Raw genomic sequence first — 20,498 nt, forward strand, 5'->3', positions numbered from 1 at the left:
CAAAAAAGATCTTCTATCATCCATAATGGAAAGGGAAAGTATTCAGGTATGAATTCCTCGGGCCAAGTCCCAAAGTAAAATTACCAGGAGTTTCTTTTACCCAGTCACATCAGGCATTAGACGCTTGTGGTGGGACACTCTACTGTAGTCACAGCAGGTGGTGCCCCCTCCTGGTTGTTCTGGAGATTTAGCTCTGCACAGCCAACACCCCTTCCTGCAGTTGCACTCTGCCACACTCTCTCTTTTGCTGTTTGTGGCCCCTCTCTTGCTCCAGGAGCCGCTGCCTCCTTTTCGTGACTTAGTCCTCTAGCCAGGTCCCTCACCACGTATCCCCCTTGCGGGGTACCAAAGTCCTTCCGCATGACTGGTCTCAGGCAGTCTTATTGGGCATTACCTGGTGATACCGCTTCCCCAGTGCAGGGAGAGGAACCCAGGCCTGGCCACTACTCCAGGTTCCAGCCTAGGAACCCTGTACCTGGCTACTGTGGTTTCACTTAGAACCTGTTGCTCCTTCCCTGGACTCCTTCCTACAGCTTTTGGTTCCACCCACTCTGGGTGTACTAGCTCAAACTCCCTCCTCACAGAGAGTAAATATAGATTACTGAACCCCGCCGTCTCAAACACACCTCCCTTTTCCCAGGGATCGACTGCAGACCCCTTCTTTGCAGCCAGCCCCCAGCTACTCTTAGCTTTATACAGACCTTTCCTGTTCCCACGCTCTCTGGATCCTCCACCAGGTGCAGCCTGGGGATTTTATTGGCCCCTTAATCCTTCCAGAGCTTCTGTGGGGTGGGTGCTCCTTCACAAAGCTTCAGCCCAAATACACTCCAACTTCTTCAGGCAGCAATCAGATAGCTTCAGAAACTTTGGCCCGGCCTAAGAGCCTCTAATTCTACTTGTCATGGTATAATTCCCCACTCTGAACCTTAGCGTTCAAAAGATGGGGTACCAGCATGAATTCCTCTAAGCTCAATTACCAGCTTAGAACCTGTAGCGCTGCCATCAACCAGGAATTAAGTTGCTGGTCAACCTGGTCCACCAAAACTTGGTTCTGGGGCCAAGACCAGACTCTGGATCTTAACATGTGTAAGGAAAGTAAACCCTTCCCCCGTATGCCTTCCAGGTTTCCTTCCTGGGTTAACTTGGAGATTACTGTGATCTTAATCTTGAATAAACAGACGAGGAAAGTCACCTTCCGCTCATTCTCTCATCCCTCCCATACTCAGCCTGAGAGAGAAAATAATCCTGACCAGAGAGAAATTAGCATCTCTCTCCCCTTCTCCTCTCCCCACCAATTATCCCTGGTTGAATCCAGACCCGTCTCCTGGGGTTCACACCCAGAATACAAAAAAATCAGGATTCTAAACAAGAAATAAAACATTATATTAAAGAGGACAACAAGTAAATCTTATCTTTGTAATTAGATGGATTAGTACAGGGTCTTTCAGGCTATAGACACTGGATAACATCCCAGCTTAGTATACACGTCAATTAAATCTTTTCAGCAAAATAAAATTTGAAACTCTTTAGCCAATACAACATTTGGAATCCTCGCCAATACACATTTTGGCATGAAAGAAAACAAACATAAACCTAACTCGCCATCTACCTAGTACTTACTATTTGGAATCTATAAGAACCTGTATCAGGGAGATTGGAGAGACACCTGGTTGCACATCTGGTCCCTCTGAGCCCCCAGAGTGAACAACAACCAAATTCTAACAACACACACAGATACTTCCCTCCCTCAAGATTTGAAAGTATCCTGTCCCCTGATTGGTTCTCTGGTCAGGTGACAGCCAGGCTTACTGAACTTAACCTTTTACAGTCAAAAGCGATATAAAGTACTTCTGTTCTATTAACTCCTACTATCTGTTTATTACACTACTTTTCCTCCAAAGCTAGTTTGGGACTACCTCCTCTTTAGTTCCTCTAGCTGTAATAAGCATCGTCCGAAGGATTCTCCCTCCACAAGCAATTAGCAGCTGCAACATTTTTGCCATAGATTCTTTTTTCCCCTTGTAGATTCTAAACCTCTGCTTTATTTGCCTTGGGCTCAGCCATGTATAATTCATCAGAATTTTCAAAGTTGCCAAGTGTCACAATATTTGGTGATTGTATTTAAAATCTGAGCTCCTGGAGTCAAGTAATTATGTTCATTAAAAAAAAAGAAAAGTTTCTAGCATGCATGGTAGCAGCAAAGAGCTTGAAATCGTGAACCAAATAGACTCTAAAGGCTCAGAAATCAGAACGCACATAAAAAGAATAAAGATGTGATTTAAAAAAAAAAACCTCATGATTTTTAAGCCAATCTCATGATTTTTGATGCCAGACTGATGTTGGAAACTCCTGAAGTTGGAAATACTGGATTTTACACACCCAAATTTAGATTTGATTTAAAAAAATGGTTATGTCTAAACCAAGTCCCTGATGCTGCAAGCTGCTCCACATGAGTGGGCCCTTGTGCCTGCAAAGCAATCAGCTGACATCAAAGGGGCTCTCCCTACCCAGAGCTGCTTGCAGACTCATGGCCCCTTTCATGAACTCAAGCAACTTAAGCATTTATCTTGATCATGTGGCCTATACATCACAAGCAATGCACCCTTTAGTCATGCTCTCACCCATAAATTTCCTCTTCCCTTCAAAGCTCCACATGAAGACCCTAGCCTCCCTCTTCAGTAATAATTTCCTCCATCACCCATTTATCTGGAGGCTCCTCACCCAGCTGGTCATGGTCAGCTCAAAACCCTCCCACAGATTTTCTGTTGGCAGGGTGTTCAATGTCTTCTTTCCCTCATCCCCTTTTACAGGAAGAATAATCAGGAAAGGAAGATTCCAAACCCTCCTCCCCTTCACGGACCAGTCTTTGAGAAAGTACCAGGTGGATCAAATGGACATTGGCAGAGAAATAGAAATGTGCAAGCGCCATCTGCAGTTTCTCTCTTAGTGTAGCAATACTTAGGCTGATGAAGAAAGTGTCTTTGGGTTCTTTAACCTACTCTACAGCCCAATGACTGAGTACCTGAGGCACTCATATTCAACTGGAGACGAGCATTCCACATAGTCTATGTATACCTGTGCATGTGTCAAAACACTGCCTGAGAAGTGCTTTAATCCTTTAAAAACTGTTTAGATGGAGAAATAAAAAATAATGGAAAAATTCTGTTCAGATTTGTGTTTTAATGAAAACAGCAGTTGTACATGACCTCCAAATTTACACACTGCAGTGAGCATGCGTTGATTCCTGGGTATGTTAATGTTTGCTGGGTTCCAGGACAAACTCAGACAATGGCTCAGAATTCTAAGTCTAGCCTGATTCAAAATAGTCCCAAATGGATTTTGCGAGAGGTCTTAATGAACTTGTTGCATGCTCTGGCTCTTTTTGAGCTCTCAGTTGTTCCTCTGTGGCTGTTTCCTGTTCCTCTACGTCTATTTCCTGATCTCTTTCCTGTTCTACACATACCTTTTTATGAGCTTTCTCCAATTCCTCTAAGTCTTTTTTCTGTGCTCTTTCCAGGTCTTCCCACAACATTTTATGAGTTCCTTCATGTTCTTCTGGGGCCTCTTTCTGAGCTTCCTCCTCTTCCTCTGGAACCTTTTTCTGAGCTTTCTCATGTTCCTCCAGGGCCACCTTCTGAGCATTTTCTGGCTCATCCAAGACCCCTTTCTGAACTCTCTCCAGCGACTCTAGGGAGTTTTTCTGAGCTCTCTCCAGTTTCTCCAGAGCTTTCTGAGCCCTCTTCTGTTCCTCCAGGGCTTTCTTCTGAGCTTTCTCTTGTTCCTCCACGACCCCTTTCTGAACTCTCTCCAGCTCCTCTAGGGAGTTTTTCTGAGCTCTCTCCAATTTCTCCAGAGCTTTTTGAGCTCTCTTCTGTTCCTCTAGAGCTTTCTTTTGAGCTTTCTCTTGTTCCTCCAGGGCTTTCTTCTGAGCTTTCTCTTGTTCCTGCAGTACCTCTTTCTGAGCTCTCTCCAGTTCCTCCAATGCCTTTTTCTGAGCTTTCTCCAGTTCCTCCAGGCCTTTTTGAGCCCTCTCCTGTTCCTCCAGGGCTTTCTTTCGAGCTCTCTCTTGTTCCTCCAGGGCCTTTTTCTGAGCTTTCTCCAGTTCCTCCAGGCCTTTTTGAGCCCTCTCCTGTTCCACCAGGGCTTTCTTTCGAGCTCTCTCTTGTTCCTCCAGGGCCTTTTTCTGAGCTTTCTCCAGTTCCTCCAGGCCTTTTTGAGCCCTCTCCTGTTCCACCAGGGCTTTCTTTCGAGCTCTCTCTTGTTCCTCCAGGGCCTTTTTCTGAGCTTTCTCCAGTTCCTCCAGGCCTTTTTGAGCCCTCTCCTGTTCCACCAGGGCTTTCTTTCGAGCTCTCTCTTGTTCCTCCAGGGCCTTTTTCTGAGCTTTCTCCAGTTCCTCCAGGCCTTTTTGAGCCCTCTCCTGTTCCACCAGGGCTTTCTTTCGAGCTCTCTCTTGTTCCTCCAGGGCCTTTTTCTGAGCTTTCTCCAGTTCCTCCAGGCCTTTTTGAGCCCTCTCCTGTTCCACCAGGGCTTTCTTTCGAGCTCTCTCTTGTTCCTCCAGGGCCTTTTTCTGAGCTTTCTCCAGTTCCTCCAGGCCTTTTTGAGCCCTCTCCTGTTCCACCAGGGCTTTCTTTCGAGCTCTCTCTTGTTCCTCCAGGGCCTTTTTCTGAGCTTTCTCCAGTTCCTCCAGGCCTTTTTGAGCCCTCTCCTGTTCCACCAGGGCTTTCTTTCGAGCTCTCTCTTGTTCCTCCAGGGCCTTTTTCTGAGCTTTCTCCAGTTCCTCCAGGCCTTTTTGAGCCCTCTCCTGTTCCACCAGGGCTTTCTTTCGAGCTCTCTCTTGTTCCTCCAGGGCCTTTTTCTGAGCTTTCTCCAGTTCCTCCAGGCCTTTTTGAGCCCTCTCCTGTTCCACCAGGGCTTTCTTTCGAGCTCTCTCTTGTTCCTCCAGGGCCTTTTTCTGAGCTTTCTCCAGTTCCTCCAGGCCTTTTTGAGCCCTCTCCTGTTCCACCAGGGCTTTCTTTCGAGCTCTCTCTTGTTCCTCCAGGGCCTTTTTCTGAGCTTTCTCCAGTTCCTCCAGGCCTTTTTGAGCCCTCTCCTGTTCCACCAGGGCTTTCTTTCGAGCTCTCTCTTGTTCCTCCAGGGCCTTTTTCTGAGCTTTCTCCAGTTCCTCCAGGCCTTTTTGAGCCCTCTCCTGTTCCACCAGGGCTTTCTTTCGAGCTCTCTCTTGTTCCTCCAGTGCCTTTTTCTGAGCTCTCTCCAGTTCCTCCAAGGCCTTTTTCTGAGCTCTCTCCAGTTCCTCCAAGGCCTTTTTAGCCCTCTTCTGTTCCTCTGTAGCCTTCTTCTGAACTCTCTCTTGTTCATCTAGAGCCTCTTTCTGAGCTCTCACCAATTCTTCCAGGGCTTTCTGGGCTCTCTCCTGTTCCTCTCTGGTCTTCTTCTGAGCTCTCTCTTTTTCCTCTAGAGTCTGCTGCTGAACTCTGGCCAGTTCCTCCAGGGCTTTCTGGGCTTTTTCCTGTTCCTCCATGGCCTTCTTTTGAGCTCTCTTCTGCTCCTCCATGGCCTTTCTCTGTTCTCTTTCCAGTACCTCTAGGGCTTTCTGAGCTCTCCTCTGCTCCTCTAGGGCAGCCTTCTGTGCTCTCTCTTGCTTCTTATGAGCTTTCTCCAGTTCTTCCATAGCCATATGAGCTTTCTTTTGTTCTGTTAAGGCCTTCTGCTGGGCTCTTTCATGTTCCTCCAGGCCTTTTTTCTGAGCAATCTCCAGTTCCTTCAAGGCCATCTTATGAGCTCTTGCCAGTTCCTCCAGGGCTTTCTCAGCTCTCTCCTTTTCCCTCTGGGATTTCTTCTGAGCTCTTTCCTGTTCTTCCAGGGCTGCCTTCTGAGATTTTTCCTGTTCCTCTAAGACCTTCTTCTGAGCTCTTTCCAGTTCCTTCAGAGCCAGCTGTTGAGCTCTTTCCAGTTCTTCCAGAGCCTTCATCTGGGTTCTCTCCTGTTTTTCCAGCACCTTCTTCTGGGTCCTCTCCTGTTCCTCCAGCAACTTCTGCAGAGCTCTCTCCTCTTCCTCCAGCTCCATCTGCTGAGTTTTCAACTGTTCTTCCAGCTCAGTCTGCAAAGCTATCAACTGTTCCTCCAGATCCATCGGCTGAACTGACTCTTGTTCCTTCAATGCCTTCTTCTGAGCTCTCTCTTGTTCCTCCATTGGCTCCTGTTGATTGTCCTCCTGTTCTTTCAGCACTATCTGCTCAGTTGTCTCAGGTTCCTTCATGGATTTCTCCTGTTCCTCTAGGGCTGCTTTCTCATCTATCTCCTGTTCTTCCAGGGCTTTCTGAGCACTTTCCTGATCCTCCAAGACTTTCTTTATCCTCTCTACCATCTCCTTAAATTCATCTTTCTTGCACTTTTGCTCAAACTTCCTCCAGTGGTGGGTGATTTTCTGGGCCCTTGGCTGCACCTCATTCAGCATGGCATTGATCTCTTCATCATAATCCAGCTGACAGGCCAAGGACAGGTCCTCGGCAGCCTCCTGCCAGTAACCCAGGAGCTGGAGTGCTTTCCCTCGCCACTTGTAGGGCTGTGCGGAGTCAGGGTTGATATTTATGGCTCTGTCACAGTCTCTAATGGCAGCATTTGGCTTCTGCAACTGCACATAGACACTGGCTCGGTTGGCATATAAAATCGTAAGCCGTGGGTTCAGTTTGATGGCATCCGTGAACAAATCAACAGCTCTCTGAAGTTCTCCTTTAGCCACTGCATCAAAAGCCTCCCTCTTCTTTTCAATGGCCTGCTTCATCATTTCGTCTGTTACCTTCAGAGTCTCGTCTCCCATCTCTTGGAGCTCATCCTCATCAGGTTCAATCACCCCTTCGTTATCGATCTCCAACTCACTCTCCTCACTCTCGGGCTCCTCACTGGACTCCTTCTCCCTCTGCACTTCTTCCTGATCCCATGGGGCTGTCTTATCAGTGCTTCCTGTTGCCAGAGCCCTTTTCACTCTCTCCAGTGTCTCCCTGTGCTTACATTTTTGCTCATTCTTTGTTTTGTGTTCAGAGTTCTTCTGGGTTCTCACCTGTACTTCTTTTACCACATTACTGGCATCTTCATCACAATCCAGTTTGCAAGCCAAGGCCAGGTCACAAGCTGCTTCTTCCAAGAGCCCCAGGAGCTGGAGTGCTTTTCCTCGCACCTTGTAGGGCTGTGCTAAGTTAGGGTTGAGCTCTATGGCTCTGTTACAGTCACTAATGGCAACGTTTGGTTCCTGCAGGTGCACAAAGACATTGGCTCTGTTAGTATATGAGTTGACAAGGTATGGATTCAGCTTGATGGCATCTGAGAACAAGTCAATTGCTTTCTGAAGTTCACCTTTGGACAGGACATCAAAGGCCTCCCTATTCTTTTCATTGGCCTGCTTTGTCATCTCATCTGTTAGCTGCAAGTTTTGGTTTATCATCTCTCGGTGATCATCTTGGTCTGGTTCAATCACCTCCTCTGCATCAGTTTCCAAATCATTCTCTTTGTTCCCAGCCTCTTTCAGGAGCTTATCTGCCTCTCTGACCATCTCACCTGCATCTGTATGGCTTGAAGTGGGAGACATGGGATTTTCCATACTCGCTACTGATTCCCGAAGGAAGCGGCGATCTTCAGAATTTATAAAGCCCTGATTCAATTTTGCCAAGTTCTGGATCTCACTGTGAACTGTCCTAGGATTCATGGTGCCCATCCCAGGAGAGAGTATGGGACACAGTTTGGTCTCAATGGAGGCGGAAGGAAGGAAAAGCAGGAAAATGACTCACTCTAGACAAGGATTTGGTTACTATGTTAACTTGAGGCCTCATGGCAAACATCTTTCTTCCTTCTCCCATTGTCCTGAATCCTCTCACAAGGCTAAAAGTCATCCTCAGGGTCCTACTGACTTCATAAACTGCAATGGTTTTTGTGATGTCATAAATCATGTCATCATCAGAATCCTGAGATGTGTTCTTAAAGTCATGTGCTGCCAATATTTTAAGAAGGAGTTCCCACAAAAATGTACCTCCTCAGACTATAATATGTTTTGTCTACCGGGGTGTGTATGCTGCAAACAAAAGTGGGTAGAAGACTGGGGAATTTAGTCATTTGTCTTCTCAGTTGAACAAAAATTCTTTTTCACAACCACAGGCAGAATCTGGCTACCTATCTTCTATTAAGCTGTGCTTTGCTGATATGTTTATATTCCATTAGTGAAAATACACTATGTTGATACTATAGCACAATGTTCAACTTGAGTACTTTGAAGTGGGGAATGGGAATGAAAATCTTGGGGTGAATGTGAGGGACATTTTCCAAACATTGGGAGAACTCGTTTACGCCAAAGTTCTAAAAATTGCTCTTCATAAGCATTTTGAAGCAAATATTTCAGGAAGAATGACCTAGCTGCATCCAGACAAACTGGAAACTCCACCAGAGTCACAGAAAACACCTCAGTTTCACTTCAAAGGGATCCTAAAGTGTTTTCTGCATGTCACTGCGATGTAAGCATCTTTACATAACCTTTTTTCATCAATTCAGGGTTGATGAGTCAGCCTCTGTGGATCTCCATCGCCTGGGATGCTGGCAAGTCAGGTGCCACCTTATGCCAAAGTCCCCATGCCTCACTTGGATACTGACAAATATATAGCTAGAATTAGTCTGACTCAGCTATATATTAGCATTGATGAATAGATATTAGAGTTATAAAATGTGCTTAGCATTTAGACTTTATTGAATGTTTGTAAGTTGCTGCATGCATTAATCTCACTTATAGCACCCATATTGTAAGGTAATATTAGAGCATTTGCGTTGTGATTCTCTGTAATTGTGTAAATCACTAGACAGGAAGGAGACATGAATTAGTATGAAACGCTAGCTTTCAACAGAAGGTGTTAGGTCTTGCCTAATAGAGAAGGCTCATAGACGCCAGATGAACTATTTAGGAACATGTAAGGATAAACTACTTTGTTGATTGCTCTTCCCACCCCCGTGCTCCTCCAATGAAGAGAATATGTGAGTGAATTCCTCCCATCAGCTGAACTGGCTGCTCAAACAAGGGATGGGGGGATGGGATAAAAACTTCTAACAAGAAGACTCTTGAGTGCAAGGTTTTCTAGGCAAAAGCAAGAGATCTCAAGTGTTTAGCCTGGATTAGCCCTAAGGGACATATAGGGCTTGCTTATTATAGAAGTTTCTATTACCTTTTGGAGCCTAAGACAGTAACTCATTTGTGTGTGTATGTTTACCTGCTTTTACCCTTGTCAATAACTCTCATATTTCCTTTTCCTAGTTAATAAATCTTTAGATAGTTTATTATGGGATTGGCTACAAGCGTTGCTTTGATGCCACTGACCTGGGGTAAGTGACTGGTCCTTTGGGTCCAGGAGTAGCCTGAATATCGTTGTGATTTTTGGGGTAAGGGACCATCTGTCACAAAGGCAAGGTTGCTTAGGTGACAAGATACATCGGAGTACCCAAAGGGACCATCTGTGACTCCGTGATTAGGCTGTTATAGTGCGTGAGGAGTTTACACTTGGTACTTGGTTGATGAAATCTAAGTACAGAGCTCAAAGCCGATTTGGGGTTTGTGCCCTGCTCTTAACAGTTTGCCCTGAGGTTGGTACTCACGCTTTTGAGCCACTGCAGGACAGCTTCAGTAGGTTGGCCCTCCATCGTATAGTCCATTAGATGTCAGACTTTCTTAGGTATTGACTTTGTGTCATTTCTAGAATTGAGTTCTGCTCTCCAAGTTCCATCAGTCTGGACTGGCATGGTGAGGTGCTAGAGAAAGGACATTTCTCAACTGTAAGATCATTTCTCCAAGTCCCTTCATGTCCCATGGCCAGGCCAAGACAAAATCCTACCACTTCTTCCTCCACAACATACAAAAAAATCTGTCCTTTCCTATCCATCTCAATGGCTTAAACTCTTGTCCATGCTCTCAGCATCCCATTTCTCAACTACCACCTCCTTCTCCTCCCCGCTGACCTTCTGGATATCCACCTCACCTCCTTGTATTGATAAGAGAGAGAGAAGCTTTTGAGCTACACAAGTTCTTCTTTCCCAGACTTGAAGACAAGCTCTGTGTAGCTCAAAAGCTCTCTCACACCATTTGAAGCTGGTCCAATGGAATGTTACTTCATCCACCCTGCCTCTCTAATATCCTGGGACCGACATGGCTACAACACCGCACACTGCACTATGTATTAAGTTCATACTTCTTGGTCTTGCATTTATAGCACTACATCCACACATCTCCAGCGTGTATCTCAGACCTTGTCTTTTTCCAGATTTCCCCCAACCTTTTTCCAGGTTTCCCAGGTTTCCCTCAATCCTCCCTTCAGCAAATGATGGCCTTTTACACGGAGCTTCCACTCAAAACCTCCTCACCAAGCAACCTCTCTTCACTTAAATTGTTTCTTATAATTCACTTCTGCCAGATCATCTATGCAGAGTCAATATACTTAAGATAAAAACCAATCAAAAAAGAAATGCTCAGTATAGCTCGGAATCAAGAATTAGCACAGGAACAATAGAAAAATTTACTATTCTAAACTATCAGAGCGGCAGATCCGTAATAAAATCAGTTATTCTGAATATGCTAATATGCTGTGATAAACATGCTAATTCTGCACAGCTCTGGTACTGAGAAAAAATGTCTAGTGATTTCACCCTCCTCAGCTTACCAATCCATTTTTTTAAACTCAAAAAAGGGAAATGACTGGAAAGAAGAGCTGAAAAACTAAAACACAAATTAGAGGGTGACTTTTACTGTAGTAAGTCTAATGGTGCCACCTAGTGGAAGAAGGTGATTACTTTAAATGTCTCAAACATTTATATTAGCTACATCAGGGGTTCTCAAACTTCACTGCACTGCAACCCCCTTCTGACAACAAAAATTATTACATGACCGCGGGAGGGGAGGACTGAAGCCTGAGCCCATCCAAGTCCCACTGTCCCAGGCAGGGGGCACAAAACCAAAACCCAAAGGCTTCAGCCCCAGGCAGGGGGCCTGTAATCTGAGCCCTGACACCCATGGCGGAAGCCCATGGGCTTTGGCCTTGGGTGGTGGGGCTGCGGCTTGGGCTTTGGCCCTGGGCCCCAGCAAGTCTAAGCCAGCCCTGGAAACCCCATTAAAATGGGGTCCTGACCCACAGGTTGAGAGTCACTGATCTACATGTACAATACATTCTCTAAATATATTTTTCTTAAAATGGTTGCATGAAAAATGCAGAAGGAAACATGTCTGAAAATAAAAATTCATTTCATGTTACCATTTAATAGTTTAAAGCAATAGTAAGTTAAACAGATCTTCAATGGACACCCTTAAATATTGATTTTTTTTCTTTACTGTTTTTCTTAATCAAATATGATAAAAAATTTTCTAGGCAGACAGATTGAAAATCTATCAGTCTGGCTACTATATGGTTCTTTATCCAGGCGCTGATTTTGAAGTGGCCTTAAGAAACCTGGGGAGATGATGCTGTTTACAAAATATACCTTTAGCTCTTTGCATATATAAAACGAAACAGGTGAGATTCTCCACTATGCTACAGCTCCATTGCACTACTCTGGTCCTCCAAGTTGACTTTGCTAAGAGGCTATGCCAGCCTAACCAACTATGTGGGAATTTCCCATCTATAAATGGAAGCCCCAGATGGCTGCCAGCTGAATAATAGCACTACACCACCAGAGTTTTCATCCCTCAGAGTGCAGAGCATGGCTGGGGGAAAGTGGCTTGGCTGGAGTGCTGCCATGCCTTAGAAATGCCTGGCTGTGAGAATGGCCCCTTGTGGTCATAGGCAACTGGGTATAAATTACAACAGCCCTATAGCTGCTCCACCTTGCATCACAGGCCAAATTGGTACCGGGTGCCCCCCAAAACCATGGAGTGGCATAAAAATCTTGTAGTGAGTAGCATAGCCACCAACTCTATGGGTGCTGTGGGGCTGGAGCACCCAAGGAAAAAAATAGTGGATGCTTAGCACCCACCAGACACCTGCCAATCAGCTGTTCATCAGTGGGTGGGAGGGAAGAGGTGGAGGGAGGGTGGGGGAAGGCGGAGAGTGGTGGCAGAGTCTCAAGGAAGAGTTGGGAGTGGAGCACCTACCTGGAAAAATGAAAGTCGGTGTCTGTGGTGAGCAGAATCTAATCTGTCTAGGGCCTTAGTAATGCACACATTACTGTAGTAGCTGGGCAATCTTGAATGATCACAAGTGGTCAGAACCTCTGTTTTGTATTTGATCCAGAAGTTAGCACTTCCAGCAGTATTATTCCTCCTCTAACACTATGCTGGGCAATGGTTCAGTAAAGACCCAGACAGAAGAATGCCATCTACTAAGTCACAAACGCTTTCCTAGAGGTCTCATATTCTTCCACTGACTCTGCCTGACTCCAGTTCAGTTTATACGATCTGACAAGATCATAGTCTGAGTTATTATGGTTGCATTTTTATTACAATATTATCAACCTGTGGTCGACAGAGTTAAATACATTGTAATCCATGCGATCACAGGTGTGATGAAAAATTCCGGAATTATTTGTCAGAATTGCCTGTCACAAGGCTTATCCTATCAGGTGCTGCTTTCCACTCAGACGATTAAGGAGCAGCGTAAATATTTGTTTACATAAGGATCCATGTATATATAAAATAAAAATCAGGCACATATTGAATTCTGAGGCTGTTATTCTATTCTGGACTTTGGAATTTTCAGATGTTGATCACACACAACTGCAGATGACATTAACAAAAGCGGTGAGTGCTCAGCAATTCTGAAAATCCTGGCAACTAAATAAATGATTCAAGCTTCACTATTTTATTTTGACGAACGGTAATAAGGACCCCTTGATGGAATTATAGCAGCACAATTCACAGCTGCCTGTTATTTATGCTCTATAATATGTCACCAACACCTGTTATTGCAGTATAATGTGTCTGCTGGTATTGCAATGAGATTGTAAGCTCAGATGTAAATAAAATTTTGTTTTTCTCTTGACAATGGCATAAAAGGTTAGAAACCAGAAGTAATCAAGAATATTTTAAAATCAAATGTGATATAAATCCATTGTGTTGTTATAGAATTTCATATCTATAAAAACAATAGAACTTTCAGTTTTCAGATGCATGTTTGAATGTGCGTTTGTATTATTAAAGGTTTTCAAGAGATTCATATGTTAGATTGCTCAATCTCCTCCATCATTTCTGCACTACTACTTCTTGTGTTTAATACTCACCCAAAAGGCAGGCTAGCTGGAGAGGACTCTTAACTGCATTAGCACCCAGGTCAGTCTCAGGCTCCCCAAGGTTTTGGAAATATCAAATTCACACTCCTCATGCCCAGATGCTTTACACAGGTACCAGCCTAGTCACTCCCATGCTAACATTACATAGTTACATTATCTCATTTGCTTAGCCACTTCCATATTCATAACTTGATAGCTATTGCTACAATACCTGGTGTAAAACTGGTAACAGGTTGACTGTTCTGCTTGGGAGTAAAATACATTGCATGTAAAACTGAGATTCACACTATCAAAGCTAAAATTCTTGATTTCTTCCCCCTCCCTGCCACAATACACACATTTAACCAGACAGACCATGATTTTCAAAAGCTTTTGTGGATATTACAAGTTTATTAAAAATACACTATCATGCCATCAGGAGTGACTCATGGTAGCTCAGTGGTTTGAGCATTGGCCTGCTAAACCCAGGGTTGTGACTTCAATCCTTGAGGGGACCATTTAGGGAACTGGAGTAAAAATCTGTCTGGGGATTGGTCCTGCTTTGAGCAGGGGGTTGGACTAGATGAACCCCTGAGGTCCCTTCCAACCCTGATATTCTATGATTCTATGGTTGTGAGTGCCTATCTCAGTGCAGACACCACACTGGTGGTAAGTTCTATAATTAGATTTCACCAAGCCAGTTAATGAATGTGAACTTCTGGATCACTATGACAGTCTTACTGTGGAGTCACAGACGGTCCCCTTGGGCCCTCCAGACAAACTGGACTTTGTGATAAATTGTCACTTACACCAAAAATTACACAGTACATATTCAGGCTGCTCCCAGTCCCAAGAGACCAGTCACTTATCACAGGTCAATTGGTACCCTAGAATGATCTTATACCAATGACAACACCTGTAGCCAATCCTCTAATAAACCACCTAAAGGTTTATTAACTAGGAAAAAGAAATAAGAGTTATTTACAGGCTAAAGCAAACAAACATATACATACAAATGGGTTTATCATCTAAATCCTAAGAGTTGTAGTGATCTGTTAATTTAAAGTGTCTTTCAGGGTGGACCCAGGAGCAGCCCCTGGAGATCTCTGACTTCAATTTGGTGTTTCAAACCCTGTCAAAGTTTGAACACTGAAAAAGATGGAAAATTTTCCTGTGATTTAGTTTTATTTCCTTCATTTATCTTCCAAGTCCACAGGATGAGCTTCCTTGCACATAGCATTTCTAAGGTGTGACTTGGCCATTAACCAATCCCTTGGATTGTGATGTTCCTTGATGGTCCACCTGATTTTGATAGTCTTTCTGGATAAGCAAGGGCAGGGGAACAATGCCCGTGCCTGGGCTCACAAGTTCAGAGTGCACATTTTCAAAGTTATAAAGCAAAACTTATATATTTTCTTACAGCATGGAATACAGACATTGCAAGTGAGATTAATCGGTGCAGCAATTTATAAGCATTTCAAAGTCTGAACACTAAACACATTCTTATAAGACTACTATGTATTTTGAGAAAAACTAACATACAGGTGAACTGGTCTGGTCTCCAGCTATGAGTGTGTTAGTTTTTAGCTAATGCCTGCAGTCTTGGCAAGAGCTGGCACCTGGTTTGCCAGCATCACATACACTAAAATGGAATCAGATGGATCAAAGAGAAGGTGGGTGACACCTTTAATCCCCGTATCAGTGATGTGAATCCAGCCCAAATCGGTGGCAACCATAAACTATTAGCTGGTGCCTATTAGTTGATGTTTGTAGTGGAGTGAGCTGGTGGTGACAGTCCATTTCTCCACGAGACTGCTGCCCATATTACAAAAATGAATCCCACAAGTCGCAGCCACTGGCACTCTTGTCACTCTCAAAAGAGAGGCCAAAGAATGAATGGGCATAAAGGACAAATTGCCCTATCCCTATGGTGGTGGCCTGTCCAGTTCTTGATGAAGCACAGTGGGACAGCGTGGAGAAGTGGGAGCTACTTCAGACCTCCTCTGGGAAGACAGGATTTCTGTTTCTGAAGCCATCACCCACACTATTTTCACAGTATTAAAATGATATTGTCAAGGTTTTCAGAACAATCATTTCCTCTCCCATGTGAGAGTTCTTAACTTCCATATTCCTTAAGGCAAGTTTTGATTCATAGATTCCAAGGCCAGAAGGAACCACTGTGATTATCTAGTCTGACCTCCTATATAACACAGAAGTTAGAAGTTTCCCCAAAATAATTCCTGAAGCAGATCTTTTAGGAAAAAAACCCCCAATATTGATTTTAAAATTGCCAGTGATATATAATCCATCACAACCATTGGTCGTTTGTTCCAATTATTAACTACTCTCACTGTTAAAAATGTAAGCCTTATTTCCAGACTGAATTTGTCTAGCTTCAATTTCCAGCCATTGGATCATATTACACCTTTCCCTGATAGATTGAAGATCATCATCATCGTGTTCCCATTACGCCTTTGGCATTTAGGGCAGCGACAAAGCTCCTCCACTCCTGTCTGTTTCTGGCAAGTCTTTCAATGGTTCCCCAGCTGTGTCTCAGGTTTTTCAGCTCTGCTTCCACAGCTCTTCGTTGTTTTCGGGAGGCCTCGTTTTCGCCTGCCTTCAGGTGTCCATCTTATTGCTACTCAGGTGACGGAATTATTGCTACTTATCCAAAGCACATGGACATTCCATTTCCAACGTCTGCTGGCAATGATGGTGCTCATGTCCTTTTGGCTGCACCATGTAAAGAGATCTTGATTTGAGATTGTTCTGGGCCAAAAGATACAGAGGATTTTTCTGAGGCAGGTTGTATGGAATGAAGACAGTTTGGACATGTCATTCTTTCTCATTCCCCAGCATTCTGCACTCTAAAGTAGTGTTGAAAGTATGCAGCTCTGATAAATCTTGAGTTTGGTTCTGGTGTTGTATTTTGATGATTTCCAGACTGTATTTAAACTCCGGAAGGTGTTCCTGGCTTGTTCCATCATCCTGCCTGATGGTGCTGCACACATATGTGAATGTTTCTACATTGGTGAGAACATGATCTTCTATCTGTACTGGTGCTGGTGAGGCAATATTAAAGGTCATTATATTGGTCTTATTGCGGTTGATTTTCAGTCCAATTTTTTGGCTGAATGTGTTGAGTCAAGTTGTTTTTTCTTGTATATGGTGTTGGGTATGTGATAGGAGAGCAAGATCATCTGTGAAGTCCAGGTCTTCAAGGGATGAGAAGGGTGTCCATTTAATGCCTCTTGGCATGTCTTCTGTAGTTCGCTGCATTACCCAGTCGATGGCAATGCTAAAGAGGATTGCAGACATGACTCACTCCAGACGTACACTTGTTTGACTTCAAACCTGAGCTCACTGTGATCAACACTGCACGTAAAGTTGAAATAAAAGCTTTGGATGACATTAATTATGCAGAGTGGGATTCAATAGATTGAAGAGCCCATTATTAAATATTTGCTCCACATGTAGGTACTTATAGATTGTAATCAAGTCAATCATAGACTCAGACTTTACAATCAGAAGGAATTATCATGATCATCTAGTCCAAGGATCAGCAATCTTTGGCATGTGGCCCATCAGGGAAATCCGCTAGCCGGCCAGGACAGTTTGTTTATCTGCAGTGTCCGGAGGTTTGGCCGACCACAGCTCCCACTGGCTGCGGTTCGCTGTTCCAGACCAATGGGGGCTGAAGGAAGTGGCAGCCAGCACATCCCTCGGCCCGTGCTGCTTCCCGCAAACCTGGAACAGCGAGAGCTGCGATCAGCCGAACCTGTGGACGCTGCAGTAAACAAACCATCCCGGTCTGCCAGCAGATTTCTCTGATGGGCCGCGTGCCAAAGGTTGCCGATTCCTGATCTAGTCTAACCTCCTGCACATTGCAGGCCACAGAATCTCGCCCACCCACTCCTGTAATAGACCCAAAACCCCTGGCCAAGTTACTGAAGTCCTCAAATCATGATTTAAAGACTTTTCAAATTACAGAGAATCCATCACTTACGCTAGTTTTAATCTACAAGTGACCCATTCCCCATGATGTACAAGAAGGTGAAAACCTCCCAGGGTTTTACCAATCTGACCCAGGAGAAAATTCCTTCCCAACCCCAAGTACAGTGATCAAACGGACACTAAGCACATGGGGGAAACCCCACCAGCCAGACACCTGGGAAAGAATTCTCTGTGGTAACTCAGAAAGCTCCCCATCTACTGTCTTATCACCACCTGTTGGAGATATTTGCAACTTGCCGTGACAGATTGGCTACATGCCATTGTAGGCAGTCTCCTCATACCATCCCCTCCATAAACTTATCAATCTCAGTCTTGAAACCAGTTAGTTTTTTTTTTCCACCCACTGCTCCCTTGGAAGGCTGTTCCGGAACCTCAATCTTCTGAGTATTAGAAACCTTCATCTAATTTCAAGCCTAAACTTGTTGATGGCCAGTTTATATTCATTTGTCCTCATCTCATGTTAACATTGGTGCTTAACTTAAATAAATCCTCCTCCTCCCTAGTACATATGCTTCTGATGTATTTATAGAGAACAATCATATCTCCCCACAGCATTCTTGGTTAGGCTAAACAAGCCAAGCTCTGAGTCTCCTCTCATAAGGTAGGTTTTCCATTCCTTTTCCATTTCTCCTCCAGCCCTTCTCTGCACCTGTTCCAGTTTGAATTCATCTTTCTTAAACATGGGAGACCAAAATTGCACACAGTATTCCGGATGAGGTCTCACCAGTGCCTTGTATAATGGTATGAACATTTCCCTCTCTCTACTGGAAATACCTCATCTGATGCATCCTAGGACCGCATTAGCCTTTTTCATGGCTGCCTCACATTGCTGGCTCATAGTCATCCTGTGATCAACCAATAGAGACAGGTCTTTCTGCTCCTCCTCCTCCTCCAGCTGATATGTCCCCAGCTCATAGCAAAAATTTTTGTTGTTAGTCCCTAAGTGCATGACCTTGCACTTTGCACTATTCAATTTTATCCCATTTCTATTACTCCAGTTTTCAAGGTCCTCCAGATCTTCTTCTATTATATGCCAGTTCTCCTCTGTTTTGGCAATACTGCCCTACTTTGTCATACACAAATTTTAACACACTCCCACTTTTTGTGCCAAGGTCATTCATAAAAATGTTGATATAGATAGGGATAGGTCTTGGGACTTGAGGAACTGCACTAGTAACCTCCCTGCTGCCTGACCGTTCACCTTTTGATATGACCAATTGTAGTTTCCTCTTTAACCAGTTCCTTATCCACCTTTCAATTCTCATATTAATCCCCATCTTCTCTAATTTTACTGAGAATTTCCCATGTGGAACTGTGTCAAATACCAGGTAGAGTAGATCTACTGCATTTATTTTGTTTAAAAAATCATTTATCATCTCAAAGAAGGAGATCAGGTTGATCTGGCATGATCTACCTTAACTACTTCCTCTTTCAAAATTTGTTCTAAGAACTGGCACACAATTGAGGTCAAACTAACTGGTTTATAGTTTCCCAGATTACTTTTTTCCCTTTCTTAAAAATGGGTACTATATAAGCAATTCTCCAGTTATTGGGTCTGATGCCCAAGTTTGCAAATTCATTAAAAGTCCTTACTACTGGGCTTGCAATTTCATGTGCCGGTTCCTTTAACATTCTTGGATGAAGATTATCCAGGACCCCGCCGTTTGGTCCCAGTAAGATGTTTGAGTTTAACCTTCACCTCAGATGGGGTAATTTCTACTTCCATATCCTCATTTCCATTAGCCACCCTGCCACTACCACAAAGCTCCTCATTAAAAACTGAGGCAAAGTATTTGTTTAGGTCCATCCCCAGATTATCTTTAATCTCCACCCCATCCTCAGCGCTTAGTGGTCCCATGTCTTACTATAGAGATTCATTCAATAAGTCCTTTCCTTTGCACCTAGAACTTCTGGTGAATTTGGCTCACAATTCATAGATATATTTAAAGATTGTGAGATGCTCAGCTACTATGTTAATGGGAGGGCATATAAGTACAATAGACCGATAGATAGATAACCAAAAAAACTGATAAAGCGATTTACGTTTATTTTACAAACAAGAAAAAAGTGCATACCCTGTATACAAGGAGCCTCCTTGGGCTCCCTGATACAACCCACAGTTAAATTGCAGCTCAGGGTCAAAAAATCAGTTTAGTCTCTGTCAAGATTTCGCTTCTTTCTTTAAACTTGTACCTCATTATAATAAAATAGATTGTTTTGTCCCATGGTATTTTACAATACCATGCATTTTGAAGTGCATACATTAAGTTGGCATTCCATGGATGAAATCCTGGCTCCACTGATATCAGTGGCAAAACTCCATTGATCTAAAATAGGCCAAGATTTCACTGTATATAGTTATTTTCACGCCCAGGGAATGTACTATGGACAGATTCTATCTTCTCCTCCATGTGCACATATGAGGAGATGTGGAAAGAGCACAAAGGGAGAAGCCAAAATCCAAGTGTTGACATTCCCTCAGTCCAAGCACCAAGGGGGAGACAGTGCCACTGGACATCATGAATGGGGTGAGGTTGTGGTTAAGTTGGAGAGGATGCATGCTGTACCACTTCTTAGCGTGCTCTCCCAGCTTCTCTGGAGACCACTTCTGCCTATCACTGCTACAGAGAGAAGTCTCTGTGAACCACTGCTGGTGGGCTGCTCCTCCCCAACCCTCTGCCTCCTGGCCGAGCTGTGGGTTTTACAGTCACAATATAGCCCCAACATTGTTGCTTAGTAACCTGCCACCTTGCTCCTAAACTATCATGACATTGTGTTTTGTTTCTGGTTGGTCTCTGCTGACTTTGGATAAATAGTGATTCACTCAAGTCTAGAGGCAAGCTGGGAAAAACAAGGTAACTGAGTTTATAAGACTGAACTGTTCAAGTTGGAGAAAAAAATGCTTGGAGTTTCTACAATGCTCTATCCAAAACAACCATCCAGCTGGCTAGCGCATAAAATCCACGTAACCAATAAAACAAACCAAAAAGCTTTAGCATAAAGGACTGGGGTAGTATCCCTTCAAACAGTTGTGTGCTGTCCAGTGGTGCTCCAGTGTTCTACCATCAGAACAAATCCTCTAGCCGAATATATGCTAAGAACAGGTGACAGTGTCTTGCAACCTGTCACAGCTGTTGTTTCCAACTTAACCCTTTGATGGGTGTTACATCTCACTGTCATGACAAACCAATTCTTACAAAACAACGAGTACAGAGTCGGTTTTTATTCACCTGATTAGCTATCAATGAAATCTCATGATCTGTAAT

The 20,498-nt window shown here is 43.9% G+C and overlaps 1 protein-coding gene across 1 annotated transcript; it reads right to left on the reverse strand.

Moving 5' to 3' along the window:
• Window positions 1–3,307: 3,307 nt before the first annotated feature.
• On the reverse strand, window positions 3,308–7,699 carry LOC116832644 (uncharacterized). Its single transcript, XM_032793490.1, has 4 exons — window positions 7,426–7,699; window positions 5,105–7,254; window positions 3,953–4,177; window positions 3,308–3,796 (listed from the first exon to the last, which is right to left on the reverse strand). Exons 1-4 carry the CDS (start codon window positions 7,697–7,699, stop codon window positions 3,308–3,310), a joined length of 3,138 nt encoding a protein of 1,045 aa, XP_032649381.1.
• Between the last annotated feature and the right edge of the window lie 12,799 nt (window positions 7,700–20,498).

The sequence above is a fragment of the Chelonoidis abingdonii genome, chromosome 2 (genome assembly GCF_003597395.2).
Source record: "Chelonoidis abingdonii isolate Lonesome George chromosome 2, CheloAbing_2.0, whole genome shotgun sequence".
Taxonomy (NCBI): Eukaryota; Metazoa; Chordata; order Testudines; family Testudinidae; genus Chelonoidis; species Chelonoidis abingdonii.

What these genes read in the sequence shown, in the direction of transcription:
- LOC116832644 (XM_032793490.1), bottom strand. Translation starts at nt 7,699, where the DNA reads ATGAATCCTAGGACAGTTCACAGTGAGATCCAGAACTTGGCAAAATTG. An exon ending in CCGAGAGATGATAAACCAAA is followed by an intron (nt 7,255 to 7,425) that starts ACTTGCAGCTAA and finishes ATGTCTTTGTGC; the next exon opens with ACCTGCAGGAACCAAACGTT. An exon ending in AAGAGAGAGCTCGAAAGAAA is followed by an intron (nt 4,178 to 5,104) that starts GCCCTGGTGGAA and finishes GCTCAGAAAAAG; the next exon opens with GCCCTGGAGGAACAAGAGAG.